The 24,928-nt window shown below is 41.1% G+C and overlaps 1 protein-coding gene across 1 annotated transcript; it reads right to left on the bottom strand.

Moving 5' to 3' along the window:
* Positions 1 to 644: 644 nt before the first annotated feature.
* RAB39A (RAB39A, member RAS oncogene family) lies at positions 645 to 24,116 on the bottom strand. Its single transcript, XM_081152916.1, has 2 exons — positions 23,733 to 24,116; positions 645 to 5,091 (listed from the first exon to the last, which is right to left on the bottom strand). Exons 1-2 carry the CDS (start codon positions 23,957 to 23,959, stop codon positions 4,665 to 4,667), a joined length of 654 nt encoding a protein of 217 aa, XP_081009042.1. The 5' UTR covers positions 23,960 to 24,116; the 3' UTR covers positions 645 to 4,664.
* Positions 24,117 to 24,928: the final 812 nt, after the last annotated feature.

Here is a 24,928-nt window from a genome sequence, read left to right on the forward strand (position 1 = left end):
TAGATTTTGTCTTTTTTAACGTGAATATTCATATATTTGGCTGCATATATATTAATATTTGGTTATGAGGTTCTACCCCACCGTCCACTAGGGAATTATGTTACATATAAGAAATTTCAGATGTTCAATTGATTCTTATTTGTACTTCGCTTGTGAATACACACATGTGCATTTAATTGCAGTTAAATAGTTGCTTCTGTTTTAAAAGCACCACTAGCCCAGCTGGCGTGGTTCAGCGGTTGAGCATCGACCTAGGATCCAAGAGATCGGGGTTCGATTCCCGGTCAGGGCACATACCCGGGTTTTGGGCTGCAGCCGATCAATGACTCTCTCATCATTGATGTTTCTCTCTCTCTCTCTCTCCCTCTCCCTTCCTCTCTCTGAAATCAATAAAGATATATTTAAAAAAGGAAAAAAGAAAAAAAAGCAGTCATGGAAGGAATGACACCTTAAAAAATAAAAAAAATAAAAGCACCATTAAAGATGGATAATGTAACAATCTTGTGAAAATCATAGTTCTCATTCTCATTCTTTTATTCATTATTTAAAATAAAATAACACTAATAACACACTTCAAAAAGTTTATACCATCTCTTTGTTCTATTGGCTGTCATTCTTTAAAAAAAATGACAAGATATGATTGTAGCAAAACATATTTATTCCATGGAATATATAAATTAGAACCATGTATATGGAACCCAAATTTAAAAGGATTAATTCAACATAGTAACAATCGATTAGAAGTCACAGAATGTCACAATGTTTTAGGCACTATTTTAAAAAAAGACAAAAAATTTACCCAGATAAGATAACAATAAAGAACACGAATTTTTAAAATCTTAAAAAATTTTCTTTTTATTTATTCTATATCGTGATTATGTGTAGTGAGCGAGCTAGATAGTGTAGTGATTGATAGAGATTGTCATAGCTCATCACTCATGTGTCTACTTTCATTGGTTATTAAGATTATAGAAATACCAAGTCATGCAGCAGTTCATTCAGGTTTAGGAGAACAGTCTGTCAGTTATTTTAAGATCATGTGAAGATTGGTCGCTCTTAAAGTTTAGTGAAAACACTGGATTTAGAAAGATTCTGAAGCAGAGATAGCTATTTATCAGCTGTAGAATTTCCAGGAGTTAGCTTCTGGTTGGGAATGTATTCTATATTAAAATATAAAGAATCTAAATTTAAAGCCTTTATAGTCTTGCTTTTTTATTTTTTCCTTAAAGATTACATGTTTCCTTTGCAATTCCAACTTAATCTCTCCAGGCAGTTACTTGGGAAAAATGAGCTAGCTTATAAAATGGGCCTTTAGTCTTTCAAATCCTGCTCACTAAGTCAGACCTAAGGAAATTATTCAACTATAGTATACTTTTTGAAGTCAATGGAAACTTTGTAATTAATCGAACCAAGGGCAATATAAAATCTGACAAAAGCACTCTTAAAATGATTTTATTAATCCATAGATTCAGTTTTTTGATGATGTGAAGTTGTATAAATAGATTGGTAAAATTATCTTAATAATAAAGATGGCTTTGGTTGCCACACACAAAAATCATGAAGTACTTTGCGGCTTTGGGAAACCTAGACTAAACTCTCAAGTTTCCAGGCCCAAGAAATCTTGTTTGCTACTATTATGTATACAAAGGCCACATTTAAAAGCACTCTGGTTACATAATCATTTTGGCTTAAGCTTACCATTTAATGAACCATCACATCACCACATGCACTAAAGGTGTTAATTCTACTCAAGATGAGCAATTTCTGCCAGGGACGAGCGTATCATACCATTGGATAGTTTCCCATTTCATTTTTTATCACATTTATTTAAAATATTTAGTAATTAGCTACATCATTCAGTAGTTAAATTTTTTTTAAAATTTAGATAGATTTAAATTAAAATTAAATTAATTTTAAATTAAATTAAATAATTTCAGTTATATCTGGTTCATATATGACTTCTAAGACACTTAGTCAAAATGTTTTGCCTGGAACATATATTTTTACTACTTTGGCATTATTTATCCATATTCTCTATAATGATGTAAGAAAATAGGTCAGCTATTTTATATCTCTCTATGTATAATATCCATATATATGTATACATAATATATATATATATATACATATATCTGGATAAAAGATATCTGGCTAAGGTTATATCGTTTGGCAATCTTGTATAAGAACTCAGATCTTTGTAGTCATTGTTCATTTTAAAACTGTTTTACCAGAAATTGCTCCTCTATAACCTCAAAATGACTTAGCCCAATTTTAGTATTTTGTGGATTTAGTTAGAACACATTTCCCCTTTTCTTCACCACACACACAAACATATACACACGCGACACAGCATGGTCATGGAAAGAACCAGGACCAAGGTGTAAGGAGAACCAGAGTTCTAGGCTTGCTTCCGCTCATGTGCAACCTTGGTCATAATCAACTTTGCGGGGCCCTGCCTTTCCATTTGTTTCTTCTGATTTCTTAATTTTACTCTGAATCTTAGCCAAATATTACTCTTATTTAGTATTACAAAAGGTGTCCACTGAAAGTTAAATCACATTTTATATTTGAGCTATTTAACTTTTTAAGTAGGCACAGGTGACCTATACGTTAAACTGCTGTTAGATATTCAGTTTTTGAGTTTATGCCATTTTGGACTGATGAAAAATTATAATACAAGATTTAAAATTTTAATAGTAAAAATAGATTACTTCACATTTTGGGAGACAGGTATTTTCTTATCTGGTCAATTATAGTTTGAACTCACTCAAGTGAATTAATCTAAGGATATCAAGAAAATGTTGACAATATAAATATTCAGAAATTTTATAGTGATGTTATAATTTATATTCTCTCATAGTGTTATTAAAATACATGAACCTAGAAAATGTACAAGTATTTAAACATATAATTAAATATCTACTTTGAAGATGCACAAAAACTAGATTCAAATATGACTTTGCTTCAATTAAGTCTTCTGGGATTTTCCTTTCTATCATTTCCACTTCGGAGAAGCAGTGTTTCAGGTTAAGAGGGCAGAGGGTAGACATCAAACCAAGAATTCCCCCAGGTCCACGAGAACATGGACCTTTTCTGCTCTCTCTTCAGAATGTGGGAATGCAGGGAAAAGAACATGAGAAAACCACTGTAAATATAACAGCATGCCCATGAGCAGCTGATACCAATCTCACATTTGTATGCTGCTTTCTCTATTTACAAAGCTTTTTCACATGATTCAGTTAATTCTCAAAATAATTCCATACAGTAATTCCATAAATGGGGTTATTAGCCTCATTTTACAGGTGAGAAAACGGATGCTTAGAGAGGTTAAGTGACTTACTCATGTAAAAATACTGGTACAGCAAAGGCAAGCTCAGAACCCAGGTTTTTATTTCTCCTTAAATATTCTTTCTACCATATCCCTTTGGCTTAAAACAAAACAAACAAACAAAAAAAATGAAGCTACTACAGTTTAACAGTAAAAACCTCATGATTCCAAAAAGGCAGCTTCATGGTGCCCCTTTGTAATAGGAATGGTTTACAGAACAGAATAGAAATGTATATTATATAAAATTTGACATTGCATCAAAATGTCCCTACCAGGATGGGAATTTAACCAGTAAGTTAAAAATTAAGACACTCAAAAGTCATTTTGCAGCCTTGATTCATTATTTTATCTTTACTTTTACTGATGAGATGTAAAATAGAAATTGAATGCTAAATGTACCAAACGTCTAACCAACTAACCAGAAAAATCTTTCTTACACTCATGTCGTGTTGGAAATGGGGAAATTTAGAAATTTACTTGGGCAAAAAAGCTATTACTAAAAGCATTCTATATTTACCTATATTGATAATTTTGACAATAGTTCAAGGTAAACTGCATTTACTTTTTTGAAAATGTCAGTATAGAAATACATTTGTTTTTCTTGTCTGAATAAGGACAGTATATTATAGCATCAAAACCTCTGTTCATAAGTGGTCCTTTGTTTTTATCTTTACAAATATTTGCAATAAAATATTTTGCTTGGATCCTTGCATAGCTTCAAAAACCATAAAATTTTCAGGAGCAATAAATCAGAGAACAAAAATGAGTACAAAACTAATTTTCTTATGTTCGGCAAAATTAAGGGAAGATAAATATTTCAGAGAATGGATAAAAACCTGGTACCTTAAAGAAGGAACTGCTACGTTAGCGTAGTTGATACCTCTGAGATTGTTTAATTTGTAAGTGAACGGCGCATTCTTAAATCTACTTTACCATCCAATGTTAATAAGTGAACTCAAGAGAATGTAATTCCTGATCAAATCTTTTCAATCAGACGGTATGTGCACAAAAACTCCATTTCAAACTGTCAAGAAAAATGAGTTATATTGACATATTTGGACATTAAGTTCAGCTATATACTAACAAAGTGAGAATGGGGGTAATTTTGGTAGTTTCAAGAGAAAGTTGTCTGCTTTGCCTGATACTTTAGCAAAATACCCAGTCTTGTGGTGTAACAAGTAAGCATAGTGCTCCAGATCGAACACCTTGCAAAACAGTGTTCACATGGGCCTATCACCTTTTTTAATGCTTTCATTGCATCGCTTTCCTGTTCATGTTGGTACCAGTCCTGAGACGACTCCCGCCTGTTCTTGGTAGCTCCTCGGCACGTCTGCAGTCAGCAGAAGCACTCTTTCCTGGGCTTCACTGCTTCCTCAGAAGAGTGCACAGTGTTCGGAACAAACCCGCTTTTTACCCCTTCCCAGCCGTCCTGAATACAAATCTCTCCCCTCTTGATGAGCTCATATATGTCTCTTGTCAAGATGGTGAAGGATTCCTCAACATTTGTGGCATCCCTTGCTGAGGTTTCTATATACTTCATACCACAGTCTGCTGACAGCTTCTCAGCTTCTTCCCTTGTCACTTGACGCTGTGAAGCTAAATCACATTTGTGTCCCACTAGCAGAAATACAATCTGAAACGGCTGTACGTGCATTTTGGCTTCTTCCAGCCAGTCTTTCACGTGTTCGAAAGATCGTCGGTTCGTAATGTCAAATACTAAAAATCCACCGACTGAGTTGCGGTAATAAGATCGAGTTATGGATCTGAAAAATAGAGAAAAAGGTTGTAAAAGGACAAGTTGTTCTCATTCCCCCTTTTCAAACAATGTAGCCCCATAATGAAATATGACGATACCTTAATGTGATTTAACCAGAATTTGTAAATCAAGCATGATGTGTTGTAAGTGAACAAAAATATGCAAGCCAGTTTCAACCACTGACAACAAAAGTTATGTTTAGATAGACAAATAAGCACTTACATGGTATGTCACCTTGCTCTGTCTTAGGATTATTATTATTTAAAAAAAAAATATGTCTTTATTGATTTCAGAGAGAGGAAGGGACAGGGAAAGAGAGATAGAAACATCAATGATGAGCGAGTTGTTGATTGGCTGCCTCCTGCACGCCCCCTACTGGGGATGGAGCCCGAAACTGGGAATCAAACTGTGATCTCCTGGTTCATGGGTCAATGCTCAACCACTTAGCCACACCAGCCGGGCAGGATTATTTATTTTTATTTTTAAATATCTGAAAGAATAATAATTATTTTTAATAATTATTAAAAATAGGCACACAGAAAGATGTGAAGAACAGAGATTGCTAGCAAACCAGATCTTATGAATCTCTCCCAGTCATTTAATTCAACAAGCCCCTCTTCTACCAGTGAAGAAAGAAATAAGAGCAAACTTGTTATACTATTAATTACAGGTAGAGTCCTATGCTATACCTATTCAAGAAACAGGACGTGGTCTGGACTTGGGATGAGGTATGCTGATAATTTTTTGCCTCTCCAGATCTAGTCTCTGCTCTCTGGGCCTCAGGAAGCTGACCCTTAACAGAAAGCTTTCCCAAACTCCCTTTCCTTCTGGCTTGCAGTGGGGTTCAGCCAATGGGAGGTGCCTGCTGGAGACTGGAAGAAAGAGAGGACAGGTATTGACACCCCCTGGCGCCGACCTGGGCTGTGACTTGGCAGTGCTTGTCTTCCTCTGCTTCTGGTTCAGGTTCCTGTTGGGCAGTTCCACTCCCATGGCCATGGCTTTCACCAGGTTCTGGCCCTTTCATCCCATTCCCTCACCCCTTCTGGCCAGGTGGTTAGTGGCTTCCCACTGTTGCTATCCCTGAAGAGCTTCACCATCCTTTGTTGGTGCCCTTGACCTTTCCCACATTTCTGTAAATAGGTACTTCATTAAACTCTTTTCAGTTAACTTTCAAGTGTGCCATTTGTTTCCTTGCCTATACTATTTTATATTTCTTGCCTTTGAATGTATGTTGTTTTCTCTACCTAGAATGTCTTCTATCTCTTTTTGCCTAGCAAACTTCTATTTCTCCTTCAAGAGTCAGATCAAAAATCACATATCTGAGAATCCTTTCCTACCATTGACCTCTCCCCATTCCCCTCTCTTAGGCACTCCTCTTATATTCCGTTAGATCTCTGGCATGCTGCCATTATGATTATATCAGTTTTCATAATGTTTTGATTGGAGGTGCTGGTATGTCTCCCACTAAATTCAGGACTCCTTGAGGGTCAAATATTTTTCATCTATGTACCCAACAATCATACTACCTGGCAAATGATAGATGTCACTTAATATCTGTTATACTGGATTAATTTTATTGGAGGGAAAGCATTAAGCGTTAGATGAGCCAGAGATTGCATGTGTCTCAGTTTCCAAGTTGTCAATGATTTTGAGCATTGAGGTCATCCTTAAGCAAACTCATCTGTTACTTGCTGATGCATCAAAGATCTTTGTGAGGGACCAGTGGTTACCTGGTACTCTTGACTTTTGCTCACTTTCATTATCCCTACGGCTGACATTACAGCTCAGTTCTGTGACCCAACACCACAAGTACCATTTGCTGTGAAGAAAGCATTTTACCTCCTCTTTCTGCCATTTCCTTTGCTTTCCTGTTTCTCCTCAGAATTCCCACCAGAGAGATTCTCAAGTGATTACATATTTAAACATTTTTCTCAAGGATAATTAATTTGTTATTGTTTTGCTACTCATCTTTATATGTGTGAATTTAGCAGAGGTACCATGCCCAGAAAGGTACATATGAGCAACTCCTATCCCATTGTCAAAGAACAGTCCTCTCAGAATGTTCCCTCCTCCTGGCCTTGACTGAAACCGGCCGGCCCCTGGGAGCACGGCTGTCCCTGCAGCCTGCTCAGGTGGCTCATCCGGCAGCAGGAGGAGGTGGCTTCTGCCTCCCCATTGCCACTTCCAGATAACAATTCTCCCAACACAGTTGTAAAAAAGGCCCCTGCTCCTTTGAGGCTTATGCCACCCAGCTCATCTGTTATCATCTGCCAACTGCTTGGTCATTCCCTCTGCTTTGTTTTCCTTCCTGTCTCGGCTCCTGTCACTCTGCTCACTGATTTCAACATCCCTTCAACTGTCTGGTGTCATCTCTAAGTTTCTTGACTTCCTCATTTCTGATGAACTTTCCCATCAATTCTGCCTTTCCGATGCACTTCCTTCTCACCATCAGAAATGCTCACGACCTCAAAAACGGCAAATTTCATCTATTTTTTGGATCAGAATTTCACAGCCCACCAGCATGCTTTTACTGTGATAATTCGTTAATTTCATTAAGGTTTGTAAGCCACTGACCAACTCTATCACTTTCTACCCATCAATACCCTGCTATCTTTACCTCCTTCCGTATCTTAGTTCTAGGAAACATCACTATGATTGTTCTCTTGGAAACATCTCAATTCCCAAGCCCCTCTTCCTCTGTCCTATTCATTTGGGAAAACTGTATCTGGATCGGTCCAGCATGCAGAAATCACTCAGCCAGGCAGGGTGGTGGCACTGTGAATCAATTATAACCGGTGGGCACTCAGCACTGCCAAGGATACTGCTGGTATCAGGAGAAAGTCTCTTCCCTATTTCTTTGCATTTAGGCTTCTACCACAGGAAGAAACAGAATTTCCATCCAACTTTTTTCTCCCCACAGGAAAACTGGAGGAACATTCTAGTTCTTTTATTAGATTCCTCCATAGAAGGAAACGTGGCTGCTCTGTCTGGTTAGGGTCTGTTTCTCAGGCTGGCGGGCAGAATCTGTGATCAAGGTCAGTGCTCCTTTCCCTCTCCTGCCCACTTTCTGAATCCTGGATATTGGTTTGCTAACTGTGAGAGGCAGGCAGCAGCCATGTCCATGCTCATCACGGAATACCCAGTGGTTCTTAAGTGCCTGGCACATAGTGGGCACTCAACACATTGTCAGTGGGTGAATGGCTGATTTGGTAGGAACCATGGACACAGCTGTTGGGGAAACAGGAGAATTGGTGCAGGGAGTAAGGAAGTTTGAGGGACTGAGATACTAGCAGTGCATAAAAAAAAAAGGTGCCCAACCTTAGGTCACTAAGTTGCTATGAGCATGTCATAGTTGGACGAAGGGGGAATAAATTAAATATACACATATGCATCCTAAATATACATCCCATGAAAATACAGTAGCCAGTAATCTCTGTGAAGTTTCTTTGGGGGGGGGGAAATCCCTTAATCTGGGCATGTTGGCAAAACCTCTCCAAAGACAAGTTGTGGTTATCTTATGCCCACTACCAAGAAGAAAGAAGCATACTACTTGGAAGACCTTTTGGAGTTTTGGGGGATACTTGTATAATATTTGGATGTACCTTTCTGACCCATTAGGTGGGAGATTCAAAAGGCTACCAGCTTTACTGGGGCTGAAAGCCAGGGAAGTCCCTTCAGCTGGTCCAAGCTACACTGCAAGCAGCGTTGCCACTTGGTTTGATGGTGCCTGCCTGCCTATGGCAGACTGGTATGCTCTGTCAAGCCTGGGGAAGGTTCCGCTGGACAAATTACAGGAGTGATATTTTGGAATAAAGGCATGCTGTCTTTGTCAAGAGCTATTTCACTTTTGAGAAATCGTTTTTGGCTTACAACCTTTCTTTGATAAGAGACAAAACGCCTGGCTGTGGAACATCAAGTGACTGCAATCTAAGTGCTCATCAAGAGCTATGTGTTCTGCCCGGCCGGCATGGCTCAGTTGTTGAACCAGGAGGTCACAGTTTGATTCCAGTCAGGGCACATGCCTGGGTTTTGGGCTCCATCCCCGGTAGGGGGCCAGCAGGAGGCGGCTGATCAATGACTCTCATCATTGATGTTTCCATCTCTCCCTTTCTCTCTCTGAAATAAATTTTAAAAAGTTTTTTAAAAAGTGCTATACAATTTAAAATAGCTAAGATCTGGAAACAGCCCAAGTGCCCATCAGTAGATGAGTGGATAAAAAAGCTGTGGGACATTCACACCATGGAATACTATGCAGCTGTGAAGAAGGGGGATCTTATACCCTTTGAGACAGCATGGAGGGATCTGGAGAGTATTATGCTAAGCAAAATAAGCCAGGCAGAGAAAGACAAACATCACATGATCTTCCTTGTATGTGGAATCTAAAGAACTTAATAAACTGATGAACAGAAATGATTCAGTGACATGGAAGCAGGGATCAGACTGACGAATCTCAGAGGGATGGGGGGATCGGGTGGGTGGAGGGGGAGAGATTAACCAAAGAACTTATATGTATATATGTACAACCCAAGGACATGGACAATGGTGGGGAGAGGGGCTGGGGGGGTGCGCGACGGGGTGGAGTGGGTCACTGGGGAGAAAAAGGGACCTCTGTCATATTTTGAACAACAACAACAAAAAGCGCTATATATTCTGACTCAGACTGGAACTTTGTCGCCAAGCAGAAGCAGGCAGGAGTGGAACCTGAGGGGACCTAGGTAACCAGGCTCAAACACCCAGGGTGCCTGCTCCTGCAGCACCCTCTCAGTGTATGGCCTTCTGTGCGTTTCCCTATAATTGAAGAGGGAAAAATTCAAGTCTTCCTTACAGGTGGCTCGAAACAATAAGCTGGCATTGGTCAGCCCCGCTCCACTTGAAGCCCAGTGGAAAAGAGAAACCCTCCCATTTGTGGAAGAAATGGAGAGCTATAGGTAAGAATTGACACCAATTCATGAGCAGAGGATAAGGGTTTGGCATGTTGGAAAAAACAACATCGGAGGACTGGTAACAAGGAGGTACTGGGGAAGAGGTATGTTGATGGGTCTAGGGTGTGTGAATACTTGTATCCTGTGTGAATATTCACCAAAAACTCCTCTATGGAGGTTCCTAATAATTGGTGAAACAAAGTGTCCTGTCCTAGAGTTAAGAGTCAGCACACTTTCACCCCAGTTTGGACTCAAAGTGGTCATGGTGGAGAGATGGAGGCTGTGACTGGGCTCAACACAGACTTCCTCTTACTTGGACTGTTACAGCTTAATACGCAATTTTCCAGCAGCTGCTGACACTTTGGATATGGTACTTTACTCTGGGAGGCACCTCATGGACGGGACACTGACATGTCCTCACCGTAACAGACATTTAGTCTGGACTCAAGTGATACTAGCACCAGCACCCATGAACTTATGGAATGCCTCACACAGTCATGTCTCCAGACTTTGATACAGACCAAAGACTTCACCTAACAGAGGAAGAAATAGGGAAATGGGCCGATGCCATGGAATTCATTGATCTTGTCACTGTCACGTAGAGGCATCTTGCCCTACAAAACTGTGGAATGGGTATTAAGATTCAGTTATGCCCATGTCCAGATTTGTAAAATTTTGGCATGATCCTTCAGGGTGTGTATGTTCTAAACCAGTGAGGAATAGAGTAGGTGGTATTTTCCCCCCCATAAATAGATGCTGTGGTTTGGGAAACAAGGGGTGAAGGTGGGGTGATGGTGCCACACACAATTACACTTAATGAGTCACTAAATTTTTTTGTTGCTCCTAATTCCTGTAACTCTAAGCTATGCTGATATAAAGGTTTTAGTGTCCAAGGGATAAATGCTTTCACTAGGGAACTACGTGATGCTTCTACTGAATTAGCTGAGGCTGCCAACGGGCCATTTGGGGATTCTTATGGCTGTGCGTAAATAGGCAAAAAAGGGACAACAGTGACGTGGGGACCACACTGGCCTTCTGTGCCTCTGGCTGCCCAGAACCCCAGGGATCTTTTGATTCATTCCAAGTCTGGTCCCTCCAGTTTCCCATCAAGTCTCTGTGCCTCAGACATGCTTCCAGTTACTTTCATTTTTTATTAACGTCCTCAAAGGTAGTTTTGCTGCCGGCAACCAAAGACATGATTGATATGATCTGCATATATTTTATAAGAAAAGCAAAGTAAAAATATTTTTAAACTTTGAACAGTTTCATGAGGCCAAATTATTTTTTAAAATTACTGTGCTGAAAAACACGTGAGGTCTGTCCTTAACAATTTTAAGTGTAAGTAGAGAATTATTCACTATAAGCACAGTGTTGCACAGTAGGTCTCTAGAACTTTTTCATCTTGCATGACTGAAACTCTATACCTACTGAACAGCAGCTCATCTCCTTCTCATCCCACCGCCTTGGACTACTTTAGATACCTCATATAAGTGGAATTATTTGTCCTTTCTGTGACTGGTTTACTTTATTTAGCATAAGGTCCTCAAGATACATCCATGTCATAGCATATTAGAGGCTTTTCTTTTTTTATGGCCAAATAATATTCAATCATGTGTAATGAATATTCATCCACAAGATTTATTCTTATATATTTGCTTTAGAGTAGAAAAAATGGTCACCTTGTTTATGTAAACATTTTTAACTAATGTTCCCCTTTAATTTTATTCTGAAATACAGACGAATGATATTGAGAGTACAAAAGTTTGCTTACATTTACAATGAGTTATGCAATCAAGTGTGAATGATATCCCTTGGTGAATTTGGAATTTTTGTTTTACACAAATGACATGATTCCTGAGCCTCTAAGATATGTAAACAATATCTCAAATTAAACAGTTATCTAGTTTTCTGGAAGGTGCTTGAAACAGGATGCTTCTGTCACACACAGGACAGAAGTCCACAGGCCCTAGAAAGTTCAAAATTATTTATACTAGTTACTTACATATAAAGTTTTATCTGAAAGTAGCAAGGTTATATAAATTGCTATGCTGTTATTATGATCTTGGTTGGATGTGCACAGGCCTCTTTAAAAAGCAACAAAATACAGAGCACTTGCTACTTACTTAGGTAAAGTGAACCAGATGCTCCATCCTGGAAAAGCCCTTCTTGCGGCTTTGCCAATTGTAAAACCGGCATCTAGAGGACAGAAGCACTTTGATGCCAAAGGCTGTTGGCAGCAAGCGGCCTATGAAAGCATTAGTCTCGTGAGAGCCTCCGTTCACCATGACATTACAGTTCTGCGCCCTTCTGGGAACAGACGTCATGTTGATGTTTTATTTACCTGCCTCTTGCCGTGTAATCCGGGCCTTTCTGACTGCTTTCAGGAGACTAAACAAGTCTCCCAGTTCCTTTATTATTACTGATGCCAACAGTCCCTGCCCTTGCCTAAGATTCTGAAACTTGAAGCTTATACCTTACATTTTTCTTTATTTTTTAAAGAAAGTTGTTGTCTTTTTATTTTATTTTTTTAAAAAGTATGTTTTTATTGATTTCAGAGAGAAAAAGGGAGAGGGAGAGAGAGAGAGAATTATCAATGATGAGAGAGAATCATCGATCGGCTGCCCCCTGCACGCCCCCTACTGGGGATCGAGTGGGCCACCCTGGCATGTGCCCTGACTGGGAATTGAACCGTGACCTCCTGGTTCATGGGTTGACACTCAACCACTGAGTCACACAGCCCTGGGCTTATATTTTTCTTTATACATACAAACATTAAAAGTGTTTTCTTTTATAATTCCAGGGTCTTTCCATCAAAAATCAGAAATGATTTCACCAGTGTCCTGTTTGAAGGGTGAAGGCCTGACTGCCAGCACTCAGGGAGCTGAGTGGTGGGAAGGACTAGACAGTCTTAGTGTCCAACGTGCTCAAATTTATTGAAGGTCCTTACTCTTCCTGTGTGTGTCTTTGTTTTATTCTTTATTTCTTGGTCCTGCCAGTGTGGCCCTTCACCCAGGCCCACTGTTCCAATGTGCATTGGCTTTGTAGACTTTCACACCATGCCTGTGTCCCAAGTATGACTGATTTCTTCTTACTGTTCTTCCAGTCTCTGCCTCATTTTCTCAGAATCTAAAAGTATTTTTGTTTATTTGTTTGTTTGGGTCTGTGCAAAGCTTCTTTGACAGAACATGCATATGATCTAAAAGATAACACTCTGACATGAAGGCAATGCACAGAAAAGAAAAAACAACAACAGTATCCAGACATCACTGCAAATAAATACCCCACACGGATGAAGTTATAAATGTAACATTATTTCCTATGAATCAACACGGTAATAGGAGGTAAAAATAGGGCTCCCTACAACTAGGAATAAGAAATGCTCATTCCAGGAAAAGAACTCTTTTATTCTTACTATTTATTATAATTTGTCCTTTATTTTGGAGGAGGGAGGACACTTTTTCTTCTTCCTCTTCAAGTACCAATTTGACACAACCTCACTCAGCAAACCGGACAAGACACAGACCTGGTTTGCTAAGAAGCTTTACCAAGTTCTGTTTCCTGCAATTCACAGTGATTAGTTACCCCAAGCAAGAGAATATATAAGGTCCTTTTCTCACATTTGTAAAGCATACTATGGCTCTTTCTCTTACTACTGACATATCCTTCATGTCCCCACCTCAAGGACCACCCTAGGCAGAGGTGACAGGTCCTCCCTTTGGTCTGCCACTGAAAGTTATTTTAGTCGTTGCCAGCATTTAGTGCAATTATTTTATTATCATCTTTCTGTGCCATGAGTCTGAGAAAAGCCTCTAACTGGCCCCCAGTATCTATTCTTGTCTTCCTTGGAAAACACAACTTGATGAGTTCTAGCTGGCACGTGGCAACTCACCAGAGGCTATATTCCAGCTCGCCTGCAGTTAGCTTTGGTCATGTCACTAAGTTTGGATCAGTGGGACATCAGAGGTTATATGTGCCGCCTGAGATTCATCTCTTTGTAGTAGCCACTTGCCCTGGGCTTCCTTCCTCCTTCCTGCTTGCAAGGAAATGGCAATGACTGGAGAACCCTGGGAACAGAGGTGGAGGCAGAGCCACCCTGGAAGCCCACAGCTGCTCATTCTGGACTAGTGTCATGGGAGAGAGACACAAAGTTCTATATTATTTAAGTTACCATATTCGGGCAGTCTCTTTGTTACAGCAAGGTAGTCTGTACTCTAGCCCGTATAGAGACAGCATGGACCTTGAATGTGAGAGATCTTAACTATTTTTATATCTAGTGCCTGACATACAGTTAAGCTAAATAAATGCATGAATTTCCACAAGTAAATCATTGTCCTGGTTGATTTTAGTTTCTCCAGAAAAAAATGGGGCAGTGTTGAAAGGCTGGAAATCTACTTTACTTCATAGTATTTTTGAAACTTTAGGATGTCATAGGTAGTATTTATGTGTAGCTTTGCCTAATACCTGACACTTTTCCTTGTCTAACAAGGCAAAAGACTTCATATAAATTTCTCCACAGCAGTGGCACTATTCATTTCTGTTCTGAGTGGAGCACTGCAGCCCTGAGTACTGCCCGAAGGGGAGGGGTGAGTGCCGCTGCAGACATAGGTGTTTGCTGTCGGTCACCGGTACCACTTCTCTTGTAGAAGGCCCTTTCCCTGTTTGTTTTCTGATTATAGCAGCAAAACAGATTGTGTGGAGTGGCAATTTTAAAAGTGAACTTCCCAGAACTATGTATTATCAGAATTGATTAAAAGTTACTGAATTAGAATCATACAGTATTGGTTTTGTAGGCATTTCACTTTAGAACAATTGAAAATATCTTATTAAAGCAATATCTTATGTTCCTTGATATATGTGTGCGTGCCTGGGTACTTCAGTAGCTCGCCTTTCTTTTCCACTGCTTGGCAGAGCAGACTGGAAGAAAGCAGAATTCCTCTAACTTAGATAAAAATAACCAGTTCTTGCCCTGGCCGGTGTGGTTCAGTTGGTTGGGTGTTGTTCCATGCACTAGAGGGTCGTTAGTTTGATTCCTGGTCAGGGCACATGCCCGGGGTTGCAGGTTCTATCCCTGGTCAGGGTACATAAGGGAGGCAACCAGCCAATGTTTCTCCCTCACATCAATGTGTGTGTTTTTTTTCTCTCTCTCTCCCTCTCCCTTCCTCTCTCTCTAAAATCAATAAAAATATATTTTTAAAAAATAACTGGCTCTTAATATACCAAAATTAATAGTCTCAGATTATTCAAAGATATTTTTAAACTTTCAAGTAACATGGCTATGGAAGGTAAGAAATCTTTGTTAGCCAAACTGACTGATAAAATGGCTGAAAATTTCTTCTTTCTTTTCTCTGAGGCTGATCAAAGCCCTTTCATTCATGTGAAAACTCTAGTGTGGTGATCCATACACTCACAACTTCATCTCGAACTTTTCTCTAGCCCTTGCTCTGAAAGCTAAGTGTGGGCCAATGTGTCAGAATAGGTGGTCACCACTGTAGTGTAATGAGAGGAAATTCCAACACCCAGCAGCCACATATCTATAGGTAGGACCCTTATTAAGTTGTTTTCAACTATTAATAATTCTGTGTCTTGGTTTCCCAGCTACTTCTTTCTCTAAAGCTAATATGGAGTACCTGGGGATGGCTTTTTTATTGAGATGTGAGAGAGTACAGGAAGGAAGAGTAGGTCAAGGTTTCACTATCTAAAAACAGGAAGAAAGAAAAGTGGGAAACCCCCAAAACCCGAAGAATGGGCTTTATCAACTTAGCAATTTTGCCTACTGCAGGCCCAGGCCCTTTAGACATTTGGTGTACACTATTTAGTTTACTTCAGGACATATAATTGACTTCGTATCTCAATGCAGCACTGAGGCCATGGCGACATATGCTAAATCAATGGATTTATTGAAGAAAAAAGAAATTAAGAAAAACAATTACAGGTTTTTAAAATTACTGGTTAGGTTCTTGAATGTGCTGATTATGCAATCACTCAAAATGGTCTGAATTGCCTGAGTGGACAGCGAAAATCTTTAGAGTATAAAATATGTTTGGCTACGTGGGTCATCTTTTTACATTCTACCTCACTTGCTAGAAATGATGCTGGCTCGTTCTGACATAGCATTTTATTCTGAAACACCATGAATAGACACTTTTTGTGGCGACCACTCATTTCCTTCATCTGGGAATTTTTCTTTCCCAAAGGGTAGACCCTTACAGATCTGTACACAGGTACACAATACATACCTAACATATTTGTATTGTAATATATTTGTATTATATGTAAGTGAATCTTACTAACCTGACTGTGGAGGAGCTGCTTTGCTGGTCTACTTGACTAGCCAATGAGATATTTTCTTGAAAGAAACTGAATAAGAGGCTCAGAGACCAAGAGGGTTGGGAGCTGACAAGCTGAAAAATGAAAATAAACTGGACAGAAAATCCACAAACTCTTGTTGTCGGAGTTTCCATACTTTCAGACACCTGTGTAATCAGTGAGTTTTTGTCTTTCATGAGATCTGCACTATATATAATTTATCCCTTGTTATCTAAACCCATTTGGCTAGATTTCTGTTACTTATTACACATCACAACTTAATTTTAACCAAGACATTGTATTACCTGATTACTCATTATAAAAAGACAGCCTAGGTTTCCATTGTTTCCAATAACTTGGAACAGTAGATGGCAACGATTACAATACTTAATTGTGGACAATCTCTGCTCTGTCACCTATGTGATCATAAACCTGCCTATCCATGTAGGGATCAAATGAGGGCCCCTTAAACACACACACACACACACACACACACACACACACACACACACACACACACACACACCAGTTTAGCTTAGGCATTTTAAAAGTTCTCTTTAGGAGAAATATAAAATGTTCACATTGCTTGCTTTTAAAATTATGAGCAGAAAACATAAACCACCTTTAAACATTAACTTCATATGAATATTTTGAAGGGGTAGAGGGAAAAACAGAGACATAGGGAACCAGAGGGACAAATAAGGAGAGAGAAGCTAAACATAAATGAGAGTAGGAGACACATTAAAATTAAAAGGAAGGAGAGAAAAAGAAGGGTGAGAGGAAACTGCGTAGGGACAGACAGATAAAGGAAAAATTAAAATCAGAAGGTGAAGGAGGGAAAGACTCCTGGGGAAGAGAAAGATACACAGTGAAGAGGAGCTAAAGGAAAAGAGAGGCAGCAGGCAGGCGGAGAGGGAGAGGCCTAGCCTGAGAGGCACCCTTAAATTTTTTGGGGGGTGGGAAGGAATGGGGGAAGGCTGTCTCTTATATAGCACTTGCTGCTTACAGCTCTTTGCTAAGTTAGTTTGCTGGTTAACTAATGTCTGCAGGTTCTCCCATTGCTCCAAACCTCAAAAGTTGAGCAGTTCTGCTCAAGGAATGTGACTAAAGCCACTCATTAAGGCAGTGTCTCTTAAACTATACTCCTTAGAACACTAGTTATCATAGATTTTCACATTTAAAAATAGTTCCTGAAGCCCTGGTTGGTTTGGCTCAGTGGTTAGAGTATCAGTCAGCAGACAGAATGGTTGTGGGTTTGATTCCTGGTCAAGGGCACATACCTGGGTTGTGGGTTCAATCCCCCGGGTTGAGGCAGCCAATCAATGTGTCTCTCTCCCATCGATGTTTCTCTCTCTCTCTCTCTCTCCCTCCTCCCCACTCCCTTCCATTCTTTCTAAAAAAAATTTATGGAAAAAATATCCTCGAGTGAGGATTAACAACAACAACAAAAATAGTCCCTCAAATAAATTTGGAAAATGCTAGATTAATCAAAGTCAAACAGATTTCTTTGCCACAATATTTCTTAGAGCCTTAATGATATGCATCTAAGAGAATGCCATATGGAATACAGGGATTTCCAAACTTACTTGATCACAGAACCCATCCTGTAAAATGAATCCCAAGGGATGAGTATTCTGCAGAACACGCTCTGAAAAGCACTGCATTAGGAGCACATTATGCTCTGAGCTTAATAACCAGTGCTGTAACTATAACACCTCAAAGGTCAGACAATATGAAAAGAAAAAGGAAAGGTCAAATCTGGTTCAAAGCCTAGAGGTTTCCTATTCCCTACAGCCAATATTGCTATTTCTTTACCTCATTTTATTTTCATAAAAATGCTATTTATGGGAAAAGTTTGAACCACTCTACCTGATGTAAAACTATACTACAAGGCCATAATAATCAAAACAGCATGGTATTGGCATAAAAACAGAAATACAGATCAATGGAACAGAATAGACAGCCCAGAAATAAACTCCCGCCTTTATGGTCAATTAATATCTGACAATGGAGGCAAGAACATACATTGGGGTAAAGATGGTCTATTCAATAAATGATGTTGGGAAAATTGGACGGATATGAGCAAAAAAATTAAACCAGACCACCCTCTTACACCACACACAAGAATAAACTCAAAATGGATTAAAGACTTAAGTGTTAGATTCGAAACCATAAAAATCCTAGAAGAAAACATAGGCAGGAAAATCTTGGACATTTCTCATAGCAATATTTTTTCTGATATATTGCCTTGGGCAAGGGAAACAAACGAAAAAATAAACAAATGGGACTACACCCAACTGAAAGTTTTTGCACAGCAAAGGAAATCATCAACAAAACGAAAAGACAATCCACTGAATGGGAGAATATATTCACCAATGGAACATCTGATAAGGAGCTAATATTCAAAATTTATAAAGAACTTATAAAACTCAACACCAAAAACAAACAATCCAAATAAAATATAGGCAAAGGATCTGAAAAGACACTTCTCCAAAGAGGACATATAGATGGTCAATAGACATGTGAAAAGATGCTCAATGTCACCAATCATCAGAGAAATGCAAATTAAAACCACAATGATATATCACCTCACACCTGTCAGAACGGCTATCGTTAGTAAGTCAGCAAACAACAAGTGTTGGTGAGGATGTGGGGAAAAGGGAGCCCTCATGCACTGTTTTTTGTAGTAACTCCATACTTGAAGTTACATCAAAAAATTAAAAATGGAACTGCCTTGTGACCCAGCGATTCCACTTCTGGGAATTTATCCAAAGAAACCCAAAACACTAATTCGAAAGAATATATGCACCCCTATGTTCATTGCAGTGCTGTTTACAATAACCAAGATTTGGAAGCAGCCCAAGTACCCATCAGTAGATGAGTGGATAAAAAAGCTGTGGTGCATTTACACAATGGAATACTACGCAGCTGTAAAGAAGAAAGAAATCTTACCCTTTGGGACATGATGGATGGACCTGGGGAGTATTATGCTGAGTGAAATAAGCCAGGCAGAGAAAAACAAGTACCACATGATTTCACTTATATGTGGAATTTACTGAACAAAATGAACTAACAAACAAAATAGAAACAAAGTCACAGATACAGAGAACAGACTGAGAGCTATAAGAGAGGAGGGGAGTTGTGGGGCTTGGTGAAAAAGGTGAAGGGTGAAGCAAAGGAAAACCCCTCACAGACACAGACAACAGTATTGTGATTACCAGAGGGAACAGGAGGTGGGGGGAGGGAGAAGAGGGTAGAAAGGGGATAAGTGATGATAGAAGGAGACTTGACTTGGGGTGGTGAACACACAATACAATATACACCCCAATAAATTCAATAAAAATTTTAAAAAATAAGAAAATAAAATTTATATTCTTACCTTTGATTCTCTCCATATTTCTAGCCATTCCAATATTTATCCTTATTAACACTGTGTTAAGCAATATTCTTGTTTCCCTTCTTGCTAAGCCTTTTCCACTATGATGATTAAAAATTAAAAGTGGCGATTGCTAGTTTCCTTGCAATCCCTGCCACGCCAAATCCATCTTCCCTTCTTCCTGGGCACATGGTAGCCCAGTCTAAGTGTGACCTTACAATTAATTTCTTCTCAGTGAATTGAGAGCTGAAGTGATTTGCACCATGTCAGTCTCACTTGCTTAAAAGGAACACCGCCTGATTTAGATCTTTTCTTTTCCCTTCCCCTGAGCTGGAACACAGTGTCCACGAAGATGATTATGTCCTAAAGATAACAGAAAACAGAAGGAAGGTACCTGAATGATGGCCTGGAGGAGAGCCACTCCACCAACTTGGACCACTTCCCTTAAGACTGTTTGCTACACAAGAGAAATAAATTCCCATCTTTAATGACAGTGCTGTAATTTTGACTCTCCTTAATACAGTGATTTAACATTTATCCTCGTTAAAGCAGTGTAAATAAAAACTTAACATTTGAATGTTATATTACAACTTACATTATGCTCACCTATATATTTTTCTAAACCAGAAATTTTCATCTCATGGCACACATAAACTAATTACTAAAATTCTGCAGCATGTACAAAAAATATATTTTTTGTTGATCTGACAAAAAGAAAAATAGGTAAATTCTGATTCATTCACACCAGACAGCTATTGTTATGTTGGCTGTTGTTATTTTTTGACAATCTAAGGAAAAAGAGGTCTGTGCCCCTGACTAGTCATACTGCATGTTTTAAAAATTCTTGTGGCACATGGGTTGAAAATCGCTGTTCTAAACCTTCTTGATTTTTTTCCCCCTTTTATTTTTTGCAAGTAGTTATTGTCTGCGGGTATGTTAATCTGAAGATTGAAAACAAAGGCTTTATTTGCCTATTATATCTTCATAAAGTTGGGGGGGGGGGAGAAAACTAAGGCTAATTGTAGTTATAATTATTGGCTCACTATTTTGTTATTTTGTAACATATTTGTCTATGTTTTCAAGCTACATGCCAAACTGTCTAAAAGAGGGTCCTTTTTGTTAGTTTATATCTAATCACTAACAAACCTCCAAATATAAAATTTCCCAAATTCCTAATGGAATGATTACGACTGACAGGAATATATCTTCATGAACTATAGCATCTTCCTATGAAATAAATGTTCAAGGATATCTATTATTCAAAATAAGTATCTATAGTTTCTTGGAGATACAGAATAATTTAACAATAATTGTTTGTTTGTTTTTTAATATATCTTTATTGATTTCAGAGAGAAAGGGAGAGGGAGAGAGAGAGATAGAAACATCAATGATGAGAGAGTCATTGATCGGCTGCAGCCCGCAACCCGGGCATGTGCCCTGACCAGGAATCGAACCCCAATCTCCTGGATCCTAGATCGACGCTCAACTGCTGAGCCACGCCTGGCTGGGCTAACAGTAATTGTTTTTTTTAAAAAATGATTTTATTAATTTTAGAAAGAGGAAGGGTGAGGGAGAGAGAGAGAAACATCAATGAGAGAAAAACATCAACATCAATGGGCTGCCTCCTGCACACTCCCTGCTGGGGATCGAGCCCGCAACCTGGTCACATGCCCTGACCAGGAATTGAACCAGCGACCTCCTGGTTGATGTTCAACCACTGAGCCACGCCGGTTGGGCTAACAGTAATTGTTTTAAGTGCAATTTTATGGTGAAACATCCTGCTAAATGAGAGAAAATCAACTATTTGGAGGTAGCTACTGAAATATGTATGTATTTATAAATATATACCTTTGGTAAAGAGCCAGACAAAATAAAGTATGACTCATTGTCAGTAAACATTTCCTAAATGTCCTTGCATTATGGGAGTTACTGTCTGGTTTTAATAATGTATATAAAACGAATTACTATTTACATTCTTCTTAAAGGTAATGATCTATTTAGCAGAAAGGTCTTTAAGATCAAAGTAACTATCCTTTACTCTTTTGTCAATAAGTTCAGAAACTACTTTTAAGGAAATAGTTAGATACAATAAAATTTACTACCCATATTTCTTGTAGTTGCAATTCACAGTAGTAAATGCTTTTTTTCTGATCCTGAAATATTTTAGAGTTTATATTTGATTTCAATCACAGGTAAAGGAATTTGCGATCCATGTTAGAATGGTAAAACTGCAAGGAATCTTAGAGATCATAATGGCTCCTTCATTTCACAGATGAAGAATCAGAACTTTGAAAATTATTTTCATTAAAGGAAGCTTCTTGCTAGGCCTGGGTTGCCCCGTGGTTGAGGGTTGACCTATGAACCAGGAGGTCATGCTCCGGTTTCTGGTCCTGGTGAGGTTGCTGGCTCCATCCCCAGTGGGGGGCCAGCAGGAAGCTGCAGATCAGTGACTCTCTCTTATCACTGATGTTTTTCTCTCTCTCTCTCTCCCTCTCCCTTCCTCTCTCTGAAATCAATAAACACACACACACACACACACACACACACACACACACACACACACACACACACACATATATTTTAACGGAAGCTTCTTGAAGAGGAAAAAAATATCTTCATGAAATTCTATGTATTGTAAAATTCAAATCAATAGCCTTTAACACCTTTCTGAAGGGTTGGCCTTATCATCTTTACACTTCATACATAGGAAAACTAAGGTATAAGCGAGCTAAGTAGTTCATTTATTATCTCTGTGACTGCGTGTCATAGCTGGGATTGGAAGCCAAACCTTTAAAAGCTGGAACAATCTCACAAAAGTAGGCTGATCTCATAGGGAATGGATGCTGGAGGGGGTGTGTGTGTGTGTGAGGGGAAACCACGTTTGGGAAGTCCCCGCATGCCAGTGGACTGTGTTTCACACGCCCAGGGCTTGCTGAAGACTGCAAAATGCTTGCTTATGGTTTCGAAATTGTTAAAAATCCCCAAAGACTACAGTATATCACATTCCCCACCTTCCTCTAAAAAATAAATAAATAAAAATCCTAGACACTTAAAATGTGCTTTGTATCTGGTTCAGTCTTAAACATCCGGGAAATGCATACAATTGACAGTTTTTATTTACATAACACGACTGGCCTTTGCGGAAACCCTCCTTCCAGGGTCTCAGCGGACATTTAGGATGAGACTGACTTACTCGTTGGACTCTCTCCTTCTCTGTTTAGAAACGTATATTCTGATGTATCATCGCCTTGCTACGTTACAAATACAATCAAGTTCCCGACAAATCTCAGTAATCTCTTTTTCCAAACACCAAAGCATCCAGGAGGACAAACTTCTAAAAGGGCCCCCAACCCTTAACCAAACCAAACCAAACCCCCTCAGCTGTGCCGGTGTCCCCGAGGCTGCATCTAGCTGTTGTACAGGAAGCACCGCCACGGGCCACGCTGATGACCGCACCGGGTGCGGGAGGCGTTCGGGCGGTCACCGCGCGCATCTCGCCTGCGCCGCGCACAGTGCGCTCCTGCAGTGAGCAACCTGCGCCCGAGCGCTGCCGCGGGGAAGCTCCGGGATCAGCCGCCCGCGGCGCGCCCGACCCTGCAGTTCTCCGGGGGGCCGCAGGGGGCCAGCAGCGGGCTCAGGGAGGGAAAGGGGAGCTCGGAGCGGGGCGGCGGGTCGGGCTGTGCGCAGAGGGCGCCAAGTTTGGGGAGAAGGCAAAAGGGGCGCCGAAGAGTTGGGGATCAGAATACCACCAGCAGCGGCAGAGAGGGTTGGGGGAGAGGGGTTCGGTGAGGGTGACCAGGGTAAAGGAAAAACTGAAAGGGGGCGCAGGAAAGAAGTGAGAAATTGCGGAGGAGGAAGTCGCCCCTGGAAGAGGAGGGGCGAAGGGGAAGCGAGAATGGAGTGTGTGCACTTTCGACAGGGAAGGGCACCGAGCCTCTCCGGACGCGGGCTCCCGCGGCGAGCGCTTGGGGAAGGGGCGCCCGGGCGGACGGAGGGGTCGGCGCGGGGCGGAGGTCCCCCGTGTCCCGGCGCCGGCGGCCCTACCTGAACCGCTCCTGCCCCGCCGTGTCCCAGAGCTGCAGCTTGATCCTCTTGCCCGGCTCGATCTCCAGCAGGCGGGAGAAGAAGTCCACGCCGACGGTGGGGTCGCAGGCGGGCGAGCGCAGCCCGGGAAAGCGGCCCTGGGTGAAGCGGTGCAGGAGGCACGACTTGCCCACGGTGGAGTCCCCGATCACGATGAGGCGGAACTGGTAGATCCAAATGGTCTCCATCGCTCGCGTGCCCCGCGGGCTCCGGGGCCGCCCCACCCTCCGCACCGCCGCCCGGCAAGTTCGGCGGCGGGAACTGTCCGTTCAGCACCTCTGGGTGCCCGCCCGCCGGCTTCCAGCATATTCCAGCGGCTGCGGCCGCCGCCTGGTCCCCGCCCTCTCTGGAAGGAGAGGCGGGGCCGACCGGGCCTGGGCCGGGGGGCGGGGCGGGACCGCGGCGCGGGGGAGGGGGGAGCAGGCGGGCTGCGCGCGGGCTGCGCGCGGGCTCCCGCCCCGACACCTGGAAATCACTCTCCCTCAAAGCTCACTGGGCGCCGACGCGGAAGTGGGTGTGGTCAAAGGACGTGACGGAATCGGCAACCAATGGGAATGAAGCCAGGGCCTCTCTCCGGGATGGCCAGCCAATGAAAAGTGAGAAACATTTTCTCACGCGCGTCAGGGCGGGCTCGTCAGATTCCGGCTCTGATTTTGGAAGTGGCGGGGGCCCGAACCTGGGGCGCTGCAGCTGCTGCTTCGTGAACGGATTGGACCCGCTCTGTGGCCTCCGTTACTTCCCAGGTTTCTGGAGATTCTAGTTGCGGCCGCCTGCTCTCGGCCCCGGCGAGCGTCACCGCCGAGGCGTCCTAAGGCTGGGAGTCGGCGAGCGCGACGCGAGTAAACGTGCCGAGCGAGCCCCGGCGGCGGCCGCAGGGCCATTGCTCCTGCCGCCAGCATCCTTTCCTCACTGCTCAGTACCGCAGAGGAGTGAGAAAAACGCCAGGTATCATCTCCATACTCGCTGGGTCCCCCCAGCCTGAGAAAAGGGAGGAAAAAAACAACAAACTGAAATCAAGATGCTCAGAAAAGATGCCGTTCTTCTCGGTTTCCATTCTATATAAGTCAGAAAAATCCTAAAGTGGCCTCAACTTAGCTTGTCTGGCCAGGGGGTCTAAATAAACAAATTCCCACGAGGTCTGACTACTTTCTCATGCC

The sequence above is a fragment of the Miniopterus schreibersii genome (assembly GCF_964146895.1).
Source record: "Miniopterus schreibersii genome assembly, chromosome: 12".
NCBI lineage: Eukaryota > Metazoa > Chordata > Mammalia > Chiroptera > Miniopteridae > Miniopterus > Miniopterus schreibersii.

Bases quoted from the DNA above. Each gene is read 5' to 3' on its own strand.
- RAB39A (XM_081152916.1), bottom strand. From the start codon at position 23,959: ATGGAGACCATTTGGATCTACCAGTTCCGCCTCATCGTGATCGGGGAC. The intron at 5,092-23,732 runs GTAGGGCCGCCG...TCTATTTTTCAG, and splicing joins GCGGGGCAGGAGCGGTTCAG to ATCCATAACTCGATCTTATT.